We start from the raw sequence: 18088 nt of genomic DNA on the forward strand, positions 1-18088 counted from the left end.
GGGATCAGTCCCTGGGCCGAAGGTGGTGCTAAACCGCTGAGCCACCTGGGCTGCCCACAAGCGTGGGGTTTAACCCAATAACTGTACTCAGGAACCATGGAAGGACTTAAGAACAGGGAATGACATGATACATATTATGAAAAAGATTAAATATATGCAGAAGTTGAGAGAGTAGTAGAGTAATAACCTCCATGAACCCATCCACAATTATCAACCCAAAGCAGCTGATGTTTCAGTTATATCCTCACTTACCCCACTCCCAAGATTATTATTTTTTCCCCAAGATTATTTTTAAGGCAGTCTTAGGCATCATTTCATTTGCATGTCATTGTATTTGTAAATATAAGGACCAAAAATTTTAGACAGTACTGTGGTTATATTAAGAGGGATCCTTACTTTTACTAGGTGTGTGTTTATTTATTTTTTTAGGTGTCTGAAGTGCAAATGTTCTAGGCCTCTCGAGATAAATCCATTTAAAATTTTCACTTATTTGAATCAGGATCAAAATAAAATAGGATCTATACATTGCTATCAGTTAATGTTTCTTTAATTTTTTTGGGAGGTGTGTGTCTTGAGAGAGATTTTATTTTACATTTCTTTATTTCTTGGTTAAGGCTGTGAAGAAAACTTGTTAAGACTCTTGACATTAAAATATTCATATGGAGGGTTGACCATTGCACATGAAATCAATAATAGCCCATACAGACTAGAACCAGAGTAGAAAATGGTGTTATACCCACCATGCCTGGAACCCAGTTCAGTGATGCTTACTGCATGGCCATTCTTTGTCTCTTTACCCTTAATCTGCATCCGTCCTCCCACCATTGGAAATGAATCTCACGAGATTATGTAATGTTATTGATAAACATTTCATCATGTAGCTGAAAATAATGCCCGTTTAAAACACAACTCCTCCCCTACCATTATCATGCCTGAAAAGTACACTAGTAATTTCTTTAATAATAGCTGTACAATAGTGTCAAGTTTCCTTCTCTCAAATGTCATAAATGTAGTTCTTTATAAACTGGTGGTTAGATCTTGGAGCTTTTTCGGATTCAAGTTTGATTCTTTATTCCCTTGATGAGGAAAGACTAAGCAAAAGCGGTAATGTGTTCTAATCCTAGGAAATGCATAAAGTCTAATGATCTCGTAAGCCATCAAAACTCAGTGCCTAAATGACAGGGATTATGAAATGACAGTACTTCACATCTAATGACCAGCCTTCATTTGTTAGAAATGAAAGCAGTAATTTAGTAGAAATAAATTTAAGAATATCTCCCTTCTGTTTTGTTACACAGGAAAATAACTGATATTTCTTTGAACCATTACTTACCAGTTTGGAAAATTTAGTTGGTTTTTGTATCCTCCAAAGGGCCATTATTGTTTTTATTTTTTAAAGATTAAAAAAATTTTTTTTATTTATTCATGATAGAGGCAGAGACACAGGCAGAGGGAGAAGCAGGCTCCATGCCGGGAGCCCAATTGGGGACTCCATCTTGGGACTCCAGGATCGTGCCCTGGGTCAAAGGCAGGTGCTAAACGGCTGAGCCACCCAGGGATCCCCTCATTATTGTTTTTAAATATCACTGTCAAGTGGAGACAAATCTTCAGACATTTCAGTGATTGTTGATGATTAAATTGTCCTATCATTGGATGATGGCATCTTTTTGGGGTTGTCTTTTGAATTTTATAACCCCCAGTAGTTTTTTTTAAAAGATGTTATTTATTTATTTGAGGAAGAGAGTGAGGAAGAGACAGAGAGCACGAGCTGGAGGAGGGGCTGAGGAAGAGGGAGAAGCAGACTTCCTACCCTGGAACCATGACTTGAGCTGAATTAGATGCTCAGCCAACTGAGCCACCCAGACGCCCATGATCCCAGTAGCTTTTGAGAACTTCCTCTCTTTCTGAGATACCAGGCTCAAACACCCCACTTTGGGATTTTTCTCAGAACATCCTGATTTCTTTCATACGAAATAAAATTTAGAGCCCATAGTCTAGGGTCTAGGTGTACCCATCGCTACTAGGATTATGACTATTATTTAGATTTTATTTATTTGAGGAGGAGGGGAGAGCAGGCACAGAGGGAGAAAGAATCTAAAGTCTCTGAAGCCGACTCTGCATTAAGAGCAGAGCCAGATGTGGGACTTAGTCCCACAACTGTGAGATCATGACCTGAGTTGAAACCGAGAGCCTGGGTACCTCTAAGGTGATCATTGTTATTAGACATTTGTAATGAACAAACATAGGGAATACTTGTATTTTATCTTTTAGAATAAAAGTCTTGAGTTCTGACTTTTCATGCCATTTCAAATTGAGGGCTGCAAGGTTTTTATTTACCTTTATCTTGTATCTTCTTTCTCCCGTGCCAAAATTCCACTTTCCAATGATAATAACATAGTCACTTACTTGCTTTCTCTTACAATATAAAATTCCAGCTTTCAAAGTAATGCTACTGAGAGTTAAGTTTTCAACAGTTTTTGTTGGTGTTTTGGGAGACTTATTTTGTGGTCATGTTTTTGTGTTTTAAAGTATTTGAGGAACACCTGGGTGGCTCAGTCAGTTAAGCATTCGCCTTCAGCTCAGGTCAGGATCCCAGGGTCCTGGGATCAAGCGCTGCCTCAGGCTCCCTGCTCAGTGGGAAGTTTGCTTCTCCCTCTTCCTTTGCCTCTTCTTTGGCTTGTGTACTCTTTCTGTTTTTCAAATAAATAAATAAAATCAAAAGGAAAAAAATAAAGTCCTTTTAAATGATTCTCTTTATTCAGGCTGCTGAGTTGGTTTGGTTCATTTGCTTGATTTGGTTTTAATTTAGAGAAATTGCTTTTACATTTTAGCTTCAATCTTATTCTTATGGGGTGTTTACATGGTTTAAAAAAGTCAAATCTGCAAATAAGATATATTTAGAGAAGTCTTCTCTTCTTTTGCTGTTCCCTTTACCCTGTGCTCCCTCCTCCCACACAAATAACCATTGTTAATTTTATGGCTTATTACTCTGTTATTTACGTAAGAGAACAAAAAATTCATATATATTCCACACACACTGCCTTTTTAAGAGCAGAGTAGTAAACTTTATACAGTTTAGGATGCCTTTAAATGGTATCTTGGTGTTCACTTTCTATAGCTGCTGCATAGAGACAGAGAGGAGATTCCATATTCCTTTTGTAAAGCTGTCATAGTGCTCCACTGCAGGGATGCACAGTTTATTTAGCATGTCCCTATTGGACATTCAGGTTATTTCCAGTCTTGGTTATGCTGCAGTAAATCAAAGCTTTTCATATTTTATCTAGTGTTATCTTTAGGATAGATTGTTGTAAGTCATTCTCTTTTGGAATTGTACCATCTTGTATTTCTTCTACTCATATGTAACAGACATTATGGTATTATTTTTTTCTTTTGCTAACTTTTTGGTTCTATATCCCTGTAGACTTCTGTTAGTAGTTACTGTAGAGATCTTAATGCATGTCTGTGGTTTATTATAGCCCACTCTATATCAGTACTTTATAACATCCTAACCAGTGTAAGAACTGTACAACAGCTTCGCTCCTGTCATCCTTTTTGCTATTGTTTTAATTTGTTTTACTTATACATGTGTTATACACACAATAAGACCTAATTGTTGGTTTAGATCATCCATATTCTTTTGCCCACATACACATCCCATTTTCAGTGCTCTTTAATTCCTTCTGCAGTTTTTCTCTTCTAATTATAGAGTTGTTTCCCCTTCAGTCTGAAGAACTTTTTTTATGTGGTGAATGAGTGATAGTAATGATTTTTTTTTTCTGCTTTTGAGAAGTCCTTGATTTGCCTTAATTTCAAAAAGATATTTTCTCCACAATATAAAATTCTCATTTAGCTTTTTGTAATGTCTTCTGGTTTCCATAGATGCTGTTTAAAAGTCTTATTGGTGCCTTTTCAAGGCAATGTCTTTTTTCCTCTGACTTCTTTTAAGATTTGCTTTTTGGGGGGGTGTGGGTGGCTCAGTTGGTTAAGTGCCTGACTCTTGATTTCAGCTCAGGTCATGATCTCAGGGTCATGAGATGGAGCCCTTCATCAGGCTCTGCTCTGCACGCATTGTGGAAACTCTGTCATAGCTTTCTCCCAAAAAATTTTGCTTTTTCAAATTATTATTTTTAATTTAATATTAGGTCTAGTGACTTTTTATTTTTCATTTGCTTAGGTTTCGCTGACTATTTGAGTTTGTGAGTTTGATACCTTCAATCAGTTTTGGGAAATTCTTGGCCATTATCTCATGAAGTGTTCTCTTTTCTCCTTAGCTCTTCAAATATTCTTCCTTTCCCTCTGGGAGTATCAAGGTCATACATGTTCAAACTTTGGGCTTCATCCAGATTATTTCTCTGGCTGGTTTTTTTTGGGGGGGGGGGTCTATTTTGAGAACTTTAACTGGTCAGTTTTTCAGCTTTTATTCTTTTTTCTGCTGTCATCTTCAGTCTCTTGGTAAATCCACCAATGAGGTTTTAATTTCAGATACATTTTTCTAGTTCTGGAGAGTTACTTAATTTGTCTTTTGGATTCCAGTTTTCTGATGAAATTTTTTACATACCCATTTTGTCCATCTTTGGTTATATTTGTAGTGTATTAATCATGGTTATAAAATAGTTTTCTAATTCTAATGGTGTTGGTCTGCTTCTATTTCTCTCTCTGTCTCTTTTTTCCTTAGATGGTTTATTTTAGAGACAGCATGCATGCAGATGGGGGTAGGGGCAGAGGGAGAGGGAGAGAAATCCTCAAGCCGACTCCTGAGTGTGGAACAGGGCAAGTGGCTTGATCGCATAATGCTGAGATCATAACCTGAGCTGATAGCAAGAGACAGACACTTAAGCAACTGAGCCACCTAGGCGCCCCTTTCTTACATTAGTCACATTTTTCATATATCTGGTAGTTGTTGTGTCATAGACATTTTGTATAAAAGAACTTGAAGAGACCCTAAATAATATTTTCTACTGTAAAGTTGTTTCCCCTTTTTTTGTATTGAAACATAAAGGGTTAGAAGCGATCAGTTTGTTCTAGTTAGGGCTTAGCTTGTTTTGATCAGAATTGGAAGTTTTGTGTGACTCATTTGACCTCTGGCTCATCCCTGTTTGTATGTTGTGATCCTCCTAGGGTTTTGATTGAGGACCTTGCAAGTCTCTGTCTACTTGGACTGTATTCATTATGCAGTTTGAAAATGTCACAGATGTCTTGGGTTAGAACCCACTTGCTGTGTGTGTTTGAGGCGGGCCTCCTCCCTCTGTAGGGACTTTGTCTTCTGAGTACCACAAAACTGTGTAAGGTTTTGTTCTGTTTTATCAAAACTTATGATTCAGTGCCAGCCCTCTTCACAGCTCCAGAACTGGGCCAATGTCTGGTGGGACCAATTCAATCAGAAAAATCCGCTTCCTATGACTCCCTAAAGTGCTGTGGTTTCTCTCTCTCCTATTCATATCAGCAGTTGGCAAACTCCTGCCCAAGGGCCAAATTAGTCTCCTGGTTCATTTTATAGAGCTTGTGAACTAAAAATGATTTTTATATTTCTTAAAAGGCTGAAAAAAAATGTTGAGATGTGAAAGTTAAATGAAATCAAATTGTAGTGTTTACAAATAAAGTTTTATTGGAATACAGCCATGCCTGTTTATGTATTTACTGTCTTCTGCTTTTGTAGTAGGTTTAAATAGTCACAACAGAGACCCTATGGCTTGCAAAGCCCAAAATATTTACTCTGTCGTTCTTTATAGAAAATGTTTGCCTATCAACCCTTGATCTGTGATAGTGGTTCTCAAAGTGTGGTCTGTGACTTCTCTGGGGTTCCTGAAACCCTAACTTTGAATCCATTGGTCAAAACTATAGTGGTAAATGCTAAGGTTTTTCATTTTCTACATTGTTGATGTTTGAACTTTGTTGATGCTGCAAAAGCTGTGGTGGGTAAAACTGTTGTTACTTTTTTGAAAGAATCAAAGCAGTGGTTCCAAACTGTAGTAGTAGTCATTGTATTCTTCAGTGCTAAATAAATGCTCCTAGTAAAAATAATTTCATTTTTACATAAGGATGCCCTTGATAAACAAAGTTACTAACTTTATTGTCTTTACCAGTAAGTATGTCTTTTTAATAGTCCTTGTGAAAAAGCGGGGTCAGTGTTTTCCAACTTCTTCATCTCAAATAATGTTGCTGTAGATTGGGAGTAGATCCAGAGGTGGTCATACTGCTGTTTTTCTTTAATAAAGCCTGACATTTAAACGACTTGCAACAATAAAATTACAGCGCTTTTCATCTCTGAGGTTTTTTTTTTTTTTTTTTTTTTTTTTTTTTTAAGGTTATTTGTCAGAGTGAGATTGAGAGTGCACAATCGGGTAGAAGCTGGTTCCCTCCTGAGCAAAGAGCCCTCTGTGGGGCTAGGTCTCAGGACCTTGGGGTCATGACCTAAGCCAAAGGCACATGCTTAATCAAATGAACCAGCTAGGCATCCCAGAAATTTTTTGTTTTAAAAAATAGTGATTTTTCACAAAAATTTTATTTATATTAATATGTGGTGAATTAATCAAGTATTTAAAGTTTTTCTCTTAGTCCCAGACACATTTATAAATACAAGTAAATAGAAACCCTATAGGCAAAGGTGCTTTGGGGCTCCTTAGTAGTCTTTAAGAGTACAAAGTAGTTTTAGAACCAAAAGTAATCAGAGTGTAAATTAAGACTTTAGCTTTAGCTTTTTGTCATTTTCAGTTTGGTTTAAGATCTCTTTAGGAACATCTCAAAGGTTCAGTGGTATTGATGATGATTTTGATCATGCTGACATGATCTGTGTCCTAAAATTGCCAGCCTCAGTGTTTATAAATATCCAGTTGCATTTGTCAGTTTTTCCTTTCTTAGGTGGTTGTGCTAATAGAATATATGAACTATTTCATTCTTTAAAAGCAAATATAGAAGCAACTGAGGATTGTTTGTGTTCAGTTTACTTTCCCTTTCTTTTTGCCTTTCACATTTCAACACAAGAATGATAAGCCTGCTTTAAGTGGAACTGCTATTAGTTTGAAAAATTTTAAAGATGGTAGCCATCTGAACTTGATTTTCTTGAAATATATTTTTGGATTGACTCTTGGTTATGATAAAGGTAGGTAGGTGATAGTAGTCAGGCAATTCATTAGCCACAGTCTTAAATAACAGAAAAAAATAAATCTTGTAAGAATCACTATGTGTCTCTTTGGAAAGCTGTGCCATCCAGGAAGAGGACTCTTAATTGAAAACAAACAAACAAACAAAAAAAACCTTTGGTTTTCATATGAATTCCCCATTCATTGGCAGTTCCTAAATGTGTGGCATTTCTAAGGTGTTTCAGTAGTTAAGGACATGGGAGTGGAAAAATCCCATACACAGACAGCCTAAAGAGGTGTAGGAAGAGAAAGGACTTGAAAGTAGCATCAGCTGTAATTTGGTAAGCACTGAGTTGATCATGGCTTCAAGTAGGAAGGTGTTCATGAAAATTTGAAACACGTTTATGGCCTTAATTTGGAGTGTTTTATCCAGATCACTGACAGCAGTCTTCCCTGTTGGAGTTGAATCTTAATGTTTTTTAGTTGTTCGGGCAACAAATTTGAGCCTTAAAAAAGTGGAAGTGCTGTCTCATATTCTGAGAGCAGCATCTGCACAGGGAATGAGAGATTGTGAAAAGGCCAGTCTTTTGCTGTTTTTAGAAATACTTCATCTTCTCCTTTCTTTTTTGTTAGGTGCATTGCTGTATTGGTTTTTATTTTTCTTGCCCTTCCACTGTTAGGATTCCATTTATTCTGAGCAGGTCTTCAAGGGTATGTGGATTTCCTTTGAAGACTGGGCCTCACTGTTGAACAGGTTATATTACTGCAGCAAAGTTTTGCTCAGTCGAAATAATAAAAGTAACTCTGTCAAAGGTAATAATTCCTATTAGTCTTATGGATTTTTTTTTTCTTTTAGCTTATATGAGCCAATCAGCTTGTCTCATTTTAAAAGAAAAAAGACAAAAATCTGTATATACTGTGAGATCCTTTAAGGGAGGATAAATCCAACCAATTTTATTTGGTTTTGAATTATCAGCAGCCTGTCTTAACCCTGGTATAGACCTAGCCTTGCACTGAGATTGAAACATAAGCAGCCAGCTAGAATGTAGAGTCACACCTTAAACCCAGTAATAATTTCCTTAAGTGTTTAAAAGTAACGTTTCTTTCTCTGCCTCCCCCACCCCCAAAGGCTCTAAGGCCCAGCAGCTTCTGCAAGGACTACAAGCAAGTGATGAAAGCCAGCAACTCCAGGCAGTTATTGAAATGTGTCAGTTATTGGTTATGGGAAATGAGGAGACGCTGGGAGGGTTTCCGGTCAAGAGTGTCGTTCCAGCTTTGGTAAGAGAGTTTCCGCCTCATTTTACCTCAGTTCTCTGAATGTTGCTGAAAGCATGATTACTATTTATACGGTTAAAACTGAGATAAGTAGAACGTGGCTTTGTGCTTTTACTTCATGCTTGTCAATCTTGCTAATAATGAATTCAGTCTTGTCAATGATTGCTAATAATGAATTCATAAACTTTCTTAACTACTACCTCTTGATATTTAAAGTGATGTGTTTTAAACTTAAAAGTTTTGCCCCATCAGGTAATACCTAGACTTACTATGCCAAAATTTACATGCCTTCTCTTTTAAACTGGTGATAAATTGGCTATAATAAGCAGCTCTCACTTGTAGATTGGCTTTGTGGGCTACAAAGGTTTTGTGTTTGGTAATTGTGTGCAGTGGCAGAGCATTCAAGCCAGAATACCACGTGAATCCTTCCAGCTTAGGTTTTATGTTAAGCAAAAATAAAGAAACAACAACAAAAGACCCTTTTAGCGATTTTTCAAAACAGTTGTGAGTTGATGTTTAGAATTTATTAACATCTTGATTGCTTGCTTAAGCTTTTTAATGGGAAAACAACGGGAGGAGTAATTGCCACTCTTAAATGTAGGCCCCTGAGCACAATAAGTCTCAAATAGCAGCTTGGTAGTTTTCTTAGTTCAAGAAATTGGCTATAATTGAAAATTAAGATTTAAGTCTGAGTGAAATTCCAAGGAAAGATTAGAATAAACATCATGAATATACTCACAACATATTTTACCTTGGAAATTTAAAACAAATATCACATTAAGTCTTTGTATTAAATAAAGTTGACAAAAATATGTTTGATATACCATATTGTTTTATTTGATCCCATTATCAAATTGTGGAGACAGTTGACCGAAGCTCGTTGAAACACAAGGTGGCACAGTCTTTATTTTGTCTGTTCCTACTGGATGGCTCACTTGTGGCTGGGGATGAGAAAGGATGTGTCAGATTTTTCACTTTTTGCCATGCCAGAAATATTACCAGTTCCACTCTAATAAGGACTGGCATGTTGCTTTCCAAACGTTTCATGAAAGTGGTATTTGTTGTTGTATTTTTACATTTTGCCTATGTTAATATTCACACCCTACTCCTTACCCACGTAACTGGTTTTGTATTGTGAATTAAACCATCTAGTGTTGTTGTTCTTGTGTTATTGTTTATTAAAAAATAACAAAGAACTTGGTTTGTACTATCTAAAATGCAGTTTTTATTAGTTGAGTAAAGATGCTATTAAATCTAAGCACAAATGTTTACACATAATCTAATTTGTTTAATTTGCTGGCTGTTGATTAGATTTAAGTACTTAATAGACCTGCATAAGGCAGCTCCTGGCATTAATACTGACTGTTGTTAATGTATTGGCCAGATTTATCTTTTATTAGAATTGAATATTATGACTATATACCCATCCATCAGCAATCTTTTTTTTTTTTTAAATAATACATTTATTTTTTATTGGTGTTCAATTTGCCAACATACAGAATAACACCCAGTGCGCATCCCGTCAAGTGCCCCCCTCAGTGCCCGTCACCCATTTTCCCCCACCCCCTGCCCTCCTCCCCTTCCACCACCCCTAGTTCGTTTCCCAGAGTTAGGAGTCTTTATGTTCTGTCTCCCTTTCTGATATTTCCCACACATTTCTTCTCCCTTCCCTTCTATTCCCTTTCATTATTATTTATATTCCCCAAATGAATGAGACCATATAATGTTTGTCCTTCTCCGATTGACTTATTTCACTCAGCATAATACCCTCCAGTTCCATCCACGTTGAAGCAAATGGTGGGTATTTGTCATTTCTAATGGCTGAGGAATATTCCATTGTATACATAAACCACATCTTCTTTATCCACTCATCTTTTGTTGGGCACTGAGGCTCCTCGATAAGGAATCTTATTATAGCAGTTCTTCCCAAACATGGTCTTAGAAGGTTCATTTCGTCTTAAGAATTGGAGAACTTTTTACTTTTCCTGTTAACATGACCCCTTTCAGTCTACAGTAGGTATTTCAAATGATAGGTTGTAGGTGATTTGAGTTCCATTGAACCTCAAATGACAGAGCGTGTGCGCGTGTGTGTGTATGTGTTAACAACAACAAAAAATGATCAGGACCTCTAGTATGTAGATATACTTTACCCAGCATAATTCAGAGCCTGAAGGCACTCCCATTAAATGAGTAATGAATGAATAATTCAAATGAATATTTGAATGTATGCTTTTTGTTATTAGATACATTTATTTGAAGGGTACATTATAGCTTAAATTCAGTGCATTTAAAATTTTCCATTGAACTAGAAGACAGTGAATGATTGCTTCTCCAAATAGGAAATTTCTTGAGTAGCTTTGGCTGCTTCAGGAGAGTGGAGTACATATATACCTGTAGCAGTTTTGCATTCCTGCCTTTGAAAAACGTGGCTGAAATCTGCTTAAGGTCTTGTCCACAAGAGAAACTAAAATAAATCAGATATTTAGACTCACTCATGCATTTGTAGAATAATATTAATTTGGGTTTCAATTAGTGCATAATTAGTTTCTGAAGTGATCAGTATTGTGCTTTAGACCTTTATAGCTGAGTTAAATGGTGTTTAGCTCATTGTATAGAAGCTTATTCACAGGAGTTGAAACAATGGTACTTGAATCTGTACTGACAGTTGTTAACAAATGCCAATGTATGGCTGTTCTGTTTGTTTTAGGTACGAAGTATTTATCAATGCCTGTTAACAGGCATGTGATAGGGGGCTTGGAAGTACCAGAACAATTGGGTATAAGCAACAGGAAGGCTCATTTTCTGACCTGGATGATGAGAGGTGATGATTATCTAGCAAAGTTCCCAAGTCAGAGCTATAGTCTGTGCATCATGCCATACCTAATATTATCATTTCTTGTGTATGTATGCTAGGTTTTATCTTGATTTTATTTTCATATGAGTAAGGTTATGATTAATACTTGCCATTTCATTTGATGTAGAGGAAGAAACCATTCCTCCAGGACTTTTTGCTTAGAATGGAGATCACTTCTAATAGTTCATTATCATCTCTTTTTTTTTTTTCCTATTTAAACAGATAACGTTACTGCAGATGGAGCATAATTTCGATATTGTAAGTATATCGTGTATTTTTTTTAAATGCCCCAAATTTAAAGTGGGTTCTTACTGAGTAAAAGTGCTATCTTGTTTTTTAGATGAACCATGCTTGTCGAGCCTTAACATACATGATGGAAGCACTTCCTCGGTCATCTGCTGTTGTAGTAGATGCAATTCCTGTCTTTTTAGAAAAGGTAATTCTGCTTTTGCTCGGCTTGTTTGAAAAATGGGCATAGGGGAATCAAGTTGAGGACTCTTTGACTTCTGAAATCTAAAGTAGTACATTGAATTGTAAGGCCAACTTAAAAGACTTTTAAAGATCTGTTATCTAGTCAAAGTATGTTTTTTAAGCCAAGATTCCAGAAAAATAATTTTGTGTTTAGAAGACCAGTAGTTTAAAGTTGATGCTAGGTAAGCGTTTTTTAGAATCATTTCAGTTTTATATTTTTTAACAACATTTAACTACATGAATATAAAATCAGAGAAGAACTTTAAGCACTTGATTAAAATAATTTCATTTCTAGAAAGTATCCCAGTGAGGTTGATAGCAGTTTATACCCATTTTACAGCTGAGAAGGCTTGAGACAAAGTACTTTGCTTCAGGTCATAACATGAGTCAGTGGAGAAAGGAAATTTTTTCATATGGTCTATAGTAGGTCGTGATTTTTGGTGTGTTTTTAAGGGCCATTTTTCTTAAATGCATAATAAAACTTGCATTATCTAATAACTTTGGAATATAGTATAAAGTATAAAACGTGAATTTAAAAATTTGTTATATAAAACAACCCATTTATTATAAAGATTGAAAGTTACCTAATTGGATTTAGTTCATTCTCTATATAACACCTATTTTCTGTGTCTTAAAACAGAGCAAAGTAGTTGGAACGAAACTATATTGACCATTACAGCTTAAGCTCATAAATCACTAGTTTCCTATGGTGGGTTTCATGTTCGAGGCAATGTATAGATGGATGGAAATTAGAGAAAATACTGTGTTTATTCATGTAGAAGATAAGCGCCTGGAAAAGCACTTGAATGATGGCCTTAAGTTACCTATTTTTATATTCCCAGCTGCAAGTTATTCAGTGTATTGATGTCGCAGAGCAGGCCCTGACTGCCTTGGAGATGTTATCACGCAGACACAGTAAAGCCATTCTACAGGCGGTAAGTGTGGCTACCTAAGGGCTATATTTCATTTCAAGTTGGATTTTAGATCCACATTTGTGCTGGCTCCTAGATTGCAATCTCTGTAAGGTATACATGGTGTTTCCAAAGTGATGTGCTAGATTTTGTAGTACTTTTTTTTTTTTTTTTTAATTGCTGTTAGAGGGTATTTCTTCACTTTAACAGTTTCCTATATTTTAGGGTGGTTTGGCAGACTGCTTGCTGTATCTAGAATTCTTCAGCATAAATGCCCAAAGAAATGCACTAGCAATTGCAGCCAATTGCTGCCAGAGTATCACGCCAGATGAATTTCATTTTGTGGCAGATTCCCTCCCGTTGCTTACCCAAAGGCTAACTCATCAGGTAAAACATGAACCTATTAAATATGCCATCAAACATTTTTACTGTGGTTTCTAAAATTCCAGTTTCATCTAGGGCTTTAAATCTTCCAAATGGATATATAAATTGGAAATACTCTGATCCATGTTTTTTTCCTCTGTCTTTTCTAGTCATATATCATATTAGGTTATTTTATATACTTTGATGGATTTACCCAGTGAAAGCATTTCATATGTTTGATATCTTCATGTATTTTGACTTTAAGGGGTCGAGTTTGCTATTTCTGCAAACATTGAGTGTTTACTATGTGATACGATCACAGTTTTCTTTCGGAGAGATCATCTCTCCTAAAGGGCATTGGGTTCTGCAGGAAAAACTAGGAAGATATGGGTCAAGATCCAAGGTGGGATGATACTATGCAGAATGTGGCTGGCTGAGGGTGAAAAGCAGGAGCAGTTATTTAGGAGATAGAATTGGCAGACTTGGTGATTTCAAAGAACAAGAAGCAGGGCTCCCAGGTGCTGGTGTGGAGGACAATGAGTTTAAGCCTCACTGTAGTAGAGAAGTTGAATTTTCTTTTATGTTTTAAAATATTATCGCTAAAAAGATTTTTAGAAATCAGACTCTTAACAATTTTACTTATTTTGAGAGAAAGAGAGCTTGAGCGTGAGCAGTGGAAGGGGCAGAGGCCGAGAGAGAATCTCAAGCAGACTCCATGGTGAGCAGGAGCCCTGACACAGTGCCTTATCTCCTGACTCTGAGATCATGACCTGAGCTTAGATCAAGAGTTGGGTGCTTAACCAATTGAGCCACCCAGGCACCTCTAGAAATCAGACTTTAACCGTTTTCAAAGTGTGTTTAGAATCTTTGGAAAATTTGGTACAGGATATGTTAAGTAGGGAATTTACATAAGAGAGAGAAAGACTGAGTCACTCTAAAATGTTTGGCTTCTAAGATGATCAAGATATAAGTCTTGCCATTCATTGTTTGTTTATCGAATATTAAAAAATTGGTAAACTGAGGGTCCCCAGGGTGGCATAGTGGGTTAAACACCTGCCTTTGGCTCAGGTCTTGGGGTCCTGCATCGGGCTCCTTGCTCAGCAGAGACTCTGCTTCTCCCTTTCCCTCTGCTCCCCAACCCTCCATCCATCTTTTCTTCTCTTTTCTTTTCTTTTCTTTTCTTTTCTTTTCTTTTCTTTTCTTTTCTTTTCTTTTCTCTTCTTTCTTTCTTTCTTTCTCTCTCTCTCTCTCTCTCTCTCTCTCTGTCTCTCAACTAAGTAAATAAAATTTAAAAAAAGTTAGTAAGCTGAGATAACCTGTGCTTATTGGGGCTAGAAATACATTCTTTAGTTAGCTGTGATTTCAGTATCTTATTTTGGGAAAAAAATCAGAATCAGAAGTTAAATAGGTGGGCATGTTATTTGTAGCACTCTTTCTAGACTTAAGTGCTGATACTGAAGGTATACAAGTTTTATGATACCAGAATTATTCAAATTTTTATTAAGCCAGTCTGGCTTTTATATCTGAAACTCATTTATCAATTAGGAAAAAACACTATCAAAACATTTGTTAAGCCGTTAAATTGTTCTTTCCATTCTTATAAGAGTATTTCATATTTTTTCTTGACAAGGCCACTGTAATAGTATTTCTAAATTGTTTGTATAGTGAATATAGCAAATAGACACCTAGTTTCTCACATAATCAGTAAACCTCTGGTTCACACACGTATACTGAACTATTTCCAACTTTTTTGGGTATGCCTGTTTTAAACATTTCTACGGGGAATGCTTTTTAAGAGTGATGTTTATGTTTATTATAATTTGTGGTTAGGTATTGAAATTACAGAAGCATAAAAGTTGTTCCTTTTCTGTATATTTGTTCTTATTTATTGGAGTCTTGAAAGAGGAGAGAGGTTCTCTCTGTATGATTCTCTTTTCTTTGAATTCATCTTTCTCATTGTACCTTGCTTAAAGTCATTGAATTTTCAAGGCTCACATCTAATTGAGCCAGCCTTGAGCAGTTTGGGTTTAGTAAGAAAATAAGGTAGTGATGTAAGACAGTGTTAAATTTTATACTAATAAACTTTATTTCTTCTATTAAAAAACAGGACAAAAAGTCAGTTGAAAGCACTTGCCTTTGTTTTGCACGTCTAGTGGACAACTTCCAACATGAGGAGGTAAGCATTTAATATTTTGTATATTATGAGATTGTTCAGTTGTTGAATCACAATGTAATAGTATCTTTTTTCTTCTGTTTTCGAAGAATTTACTCCAGCAGGTTGCCTCCAAAGATCTGCTTACGAATGTTCAACAACTCTTGGTAGTGACTCCACCCATTTTAAGTTCTGGGATGTTTATAATGGTGGTTCGCATGTTTTCTCTGATGTGTTCCAACTGTCCAACTTTAGCTGTTCAACTTATGAAGCAAAGTAAGTGCTACCTTATTATCCTACTGCAGGCAAGATAAGCGAGTATTTAAAAATATTTATTAATAGATTCAACATAAGCAAGTAGAGGAGCTTACTAATAGCATAGACACTGGGTAGTAAAGGCAGAAAACTGTTCGTGTATAATATTGTATTGTGACACCATAGTAGTGCTTCCTATGTACAATTCATAAACTATGGAGTATATTAAAATTTTATTCTTGGTGGTTCCAGGGCTAAAAATGCAAGATTATTGCCTTCTGTATAACAGCAATTACGTAGTGATGCTTCACTAAGAGAATTCTGAGTTTTATGTTACCAGTAGTTGCCTGTCTCTGCTTCTAGGTAGTCCTTTCTGCCCCTTTTAGAGTTTTTCCAGCAGTTGATCTGATCCCACAGTGCTTTCCTTCCTCAGAAATTTGGAACTTATTCCTCAGAGAAGGAATTTCTGCACAGAAGAATCTCTCTCTTTGCTGCGTTAGTATTTTCTCAGCCCATCTCAGCCTTATCCATCAATACGGTTTTATTGCACTGCTATATTGCAGTTGCATTTCTCTTGTATACCTTAGGTTTTGCAAGTTAACGTCAGAAGACAGCTTTGGAAAACCCCTGTAAGGATTATTGCTAGTGGAGTATGGATCACATTTGTATTGAATGCATATAATTATGGGTTAAATTCACATTTATAATTCTAATCTCTGAGGATATCACCATGGGGGCATCAGTGATAGTATTCATTGACCAAAAAAAAAATCCTCTGGTATCACTGCCTCAGATAAAGTATTTCATATAATATCATATCCTTTATTGTATATCTAGTCACATTTCTTGTAAATTAGCATATTTTCCCTGAATTTTGAAGGAAAGTAATGCTGTTGAGATGTTTTATTGAAAAGATTCCTCTTAAAGCACTGAATCATTCCCAGACTTGGTATTGCAGAGAAAATTGCACAGGTTGTGTCATGTGTCATAAGAAGTTGGAGAAAGGTTTAACTTTGTCTTGAGTAGTCACGTTTCATGTTGCTTATATTAAGTCCCTAGGAGCCCTTTGAATTTTGCCAAACCCACCATTCCCTGATATTTGAGTACAGATTATTTCTTTCTTTTTTTTAAAATTTTTATTTATTTATGATAGTCACAGAGAGAGAGAGAGAGAGAGAGGCAGAGACACAGGCAGAGGGAGAAGCAAGCTCCATGCACCGGGAGCCCAACGTGGGATTCGATCCCGGGTCTCCAGGATCGCGCCCTGGGCCAAAGGCAGGCGCTAAACCGCTGCGCCACCCAGGGACCCCCAGATTATTTCTTGTTATTGTGTGGCACAGCATTTCCCTAAAACAGTTTGGGAAATTGTTCACTGTCTTTTTTTTTTTTTTTTTTTTTTTGCTTTACCATTTTGAATTTTTTTTTTTTTCATTTGATGACTTTTCACCTCATGCATAGTCCATGAAAGTTGCCATACATTTATCACTTGGAGGCCACTAGACTTATATTTTCTTTGTTCAGCAGTAACAAAGAGGAACATGTTGTCACCCTCTGATCTCTTTAAAAAAAATCTGAAAGTTCTTATAATGTAACATTGCCACGTATTCGCATTTCTCAGGAAAGTTGGCAAAACGGCACTTTTTCAAGAAATTTAAAACATTTTAAATCACTCTCAGTGAAATTTATGTGGGGCAGCAATTTAATTATCCATACTTCTTCCCAGATCAACAGTGAATATTCTCCTTGATAATACAATTTATTGATTACTGTCAAAACATTTCAATGAAATGTTTATGATTTGCCTACGTATGGTATTTGCAGAAACATGGCCACCACAAAATCCCAGCTCTGTTTGTACTTTGAGTGACTAAACTTGTGGATAATGGGAGTTTCTTCATGTCACAATATTCTTGCTTCAGACTGGTTTCCATGTAAATCCCTCTATAAACTAGTGTCTCCTGGGATTAGAAATGTAGAGTAGAGGATATATTAATGATCTTTGTACTAAGTTGGTTTGCTTGTCTTTAAGGCATTATTTCCTGACCACAGTATGGTAATGTTCAGATACTTATGATTTCTGTGTTTTATTATGTTGGCAACACATCCATTTTCAGTATATTTGGATTGAAGACAAATAAATATAGTTGAAACAGGGATTAAAATGTACATTGAATGCACTACTATACAAAGCATTGTGTACCTCAAATGCAAATAAAACCGAAAACAAAAAAAAATTCCTGAGGTCTCTGGGGTGGATTTGCGTTTAAATGTCCCCCTGGGACTCAGACTGAATGAAGTCTTTAGAAAAAAATGGTTAAAGTTTTCATAAATTTCTTTTTAGGTTTTTTTTTTTTTTAATAGCTCATTTGGGTTGTTAATTTCTGTAGTATATTGCTTTATAAGAAAATAAGATTTTTTACTTTTCATTCACATATATTTGACTATAAGAAAGTAGGTAATATGACTAGTTTCATGGTTTTTTGGTTTCCATTGTTGGTTTTACAGACATTGCAGAAACACTTCACTTTCTCCTGTGTGGTGCCTCTAATGGAAGTTGTCAGGAACAGATTGATCTTGTTCCACGAAGTCCTCAAGAACTGTATGAACTGACATCTCTGATTTGGTAAAGATTGGGCTAATAATAACGGTGGCGTACAGGCGGGTATTTTACTTTAGAGATCTGTCACTTACTAATTTAAGTTCAGGAAGCTACTTAATGAAATAATTG

The 18088-nt window shown here is 36.1% G+C and overlaps 1 protein-coding gene across 23 annotated transcripts in view; it reads left to right on the forward strand.

The window, feature by feature from the left end:
- The window catches only part of TRIP12 (thyroid hormone receptor interactor 12), a 146087-nt gene that overhangs the window by 88325 nt on the left and 39674 nt on the right, over positions 1-18088 (forward strand). For all 23 annotated transcript variants that reach the window (XM_041767694.1, XM_041767698.1, XM_041767701.1 and 20 more), the window contains 8 exons: positions 8209-8357; positions 11431-11466; positions 11549-11644; positions 12522-12614; positions 12816-12977; positions 15061-15129; positions 15216-15381; positions 17866-17983. In XM_041767694.1, the coding sequence (XP_041623628.1) occupies positions 8209-8357; positions 11431-11466; positions 11549-11644; positions 12522-12614; positions 12816-12977; positions 15061-15129; positions 15216-15381; positions 17866-17983 (889 nt within the window). The remainder of the gene's footprint in view (positions 1-8208; positions 8358-11430; positions 11467-11548; positions 11645-12521; positions 12615-12815; positions 12978-15060; positions 15130-15215; positions 15382-17865; positions 17984-18088) is intronic.

This window comes from Vulpes lagopus, chromosome 8 (assembly GCF_018345385.1).
Source record: "Vulpes lagopus strain Blue_001 chromosome 8, ASM1834538v1, whole genome shotgun sequence".
Taxonomy (NCBI): domain Eukaryota; kingdom Metazoa; phylum Chordata; class Mammalia; order Carnivora; family Canidae; genus Vulpes; species Vulpes lagopus.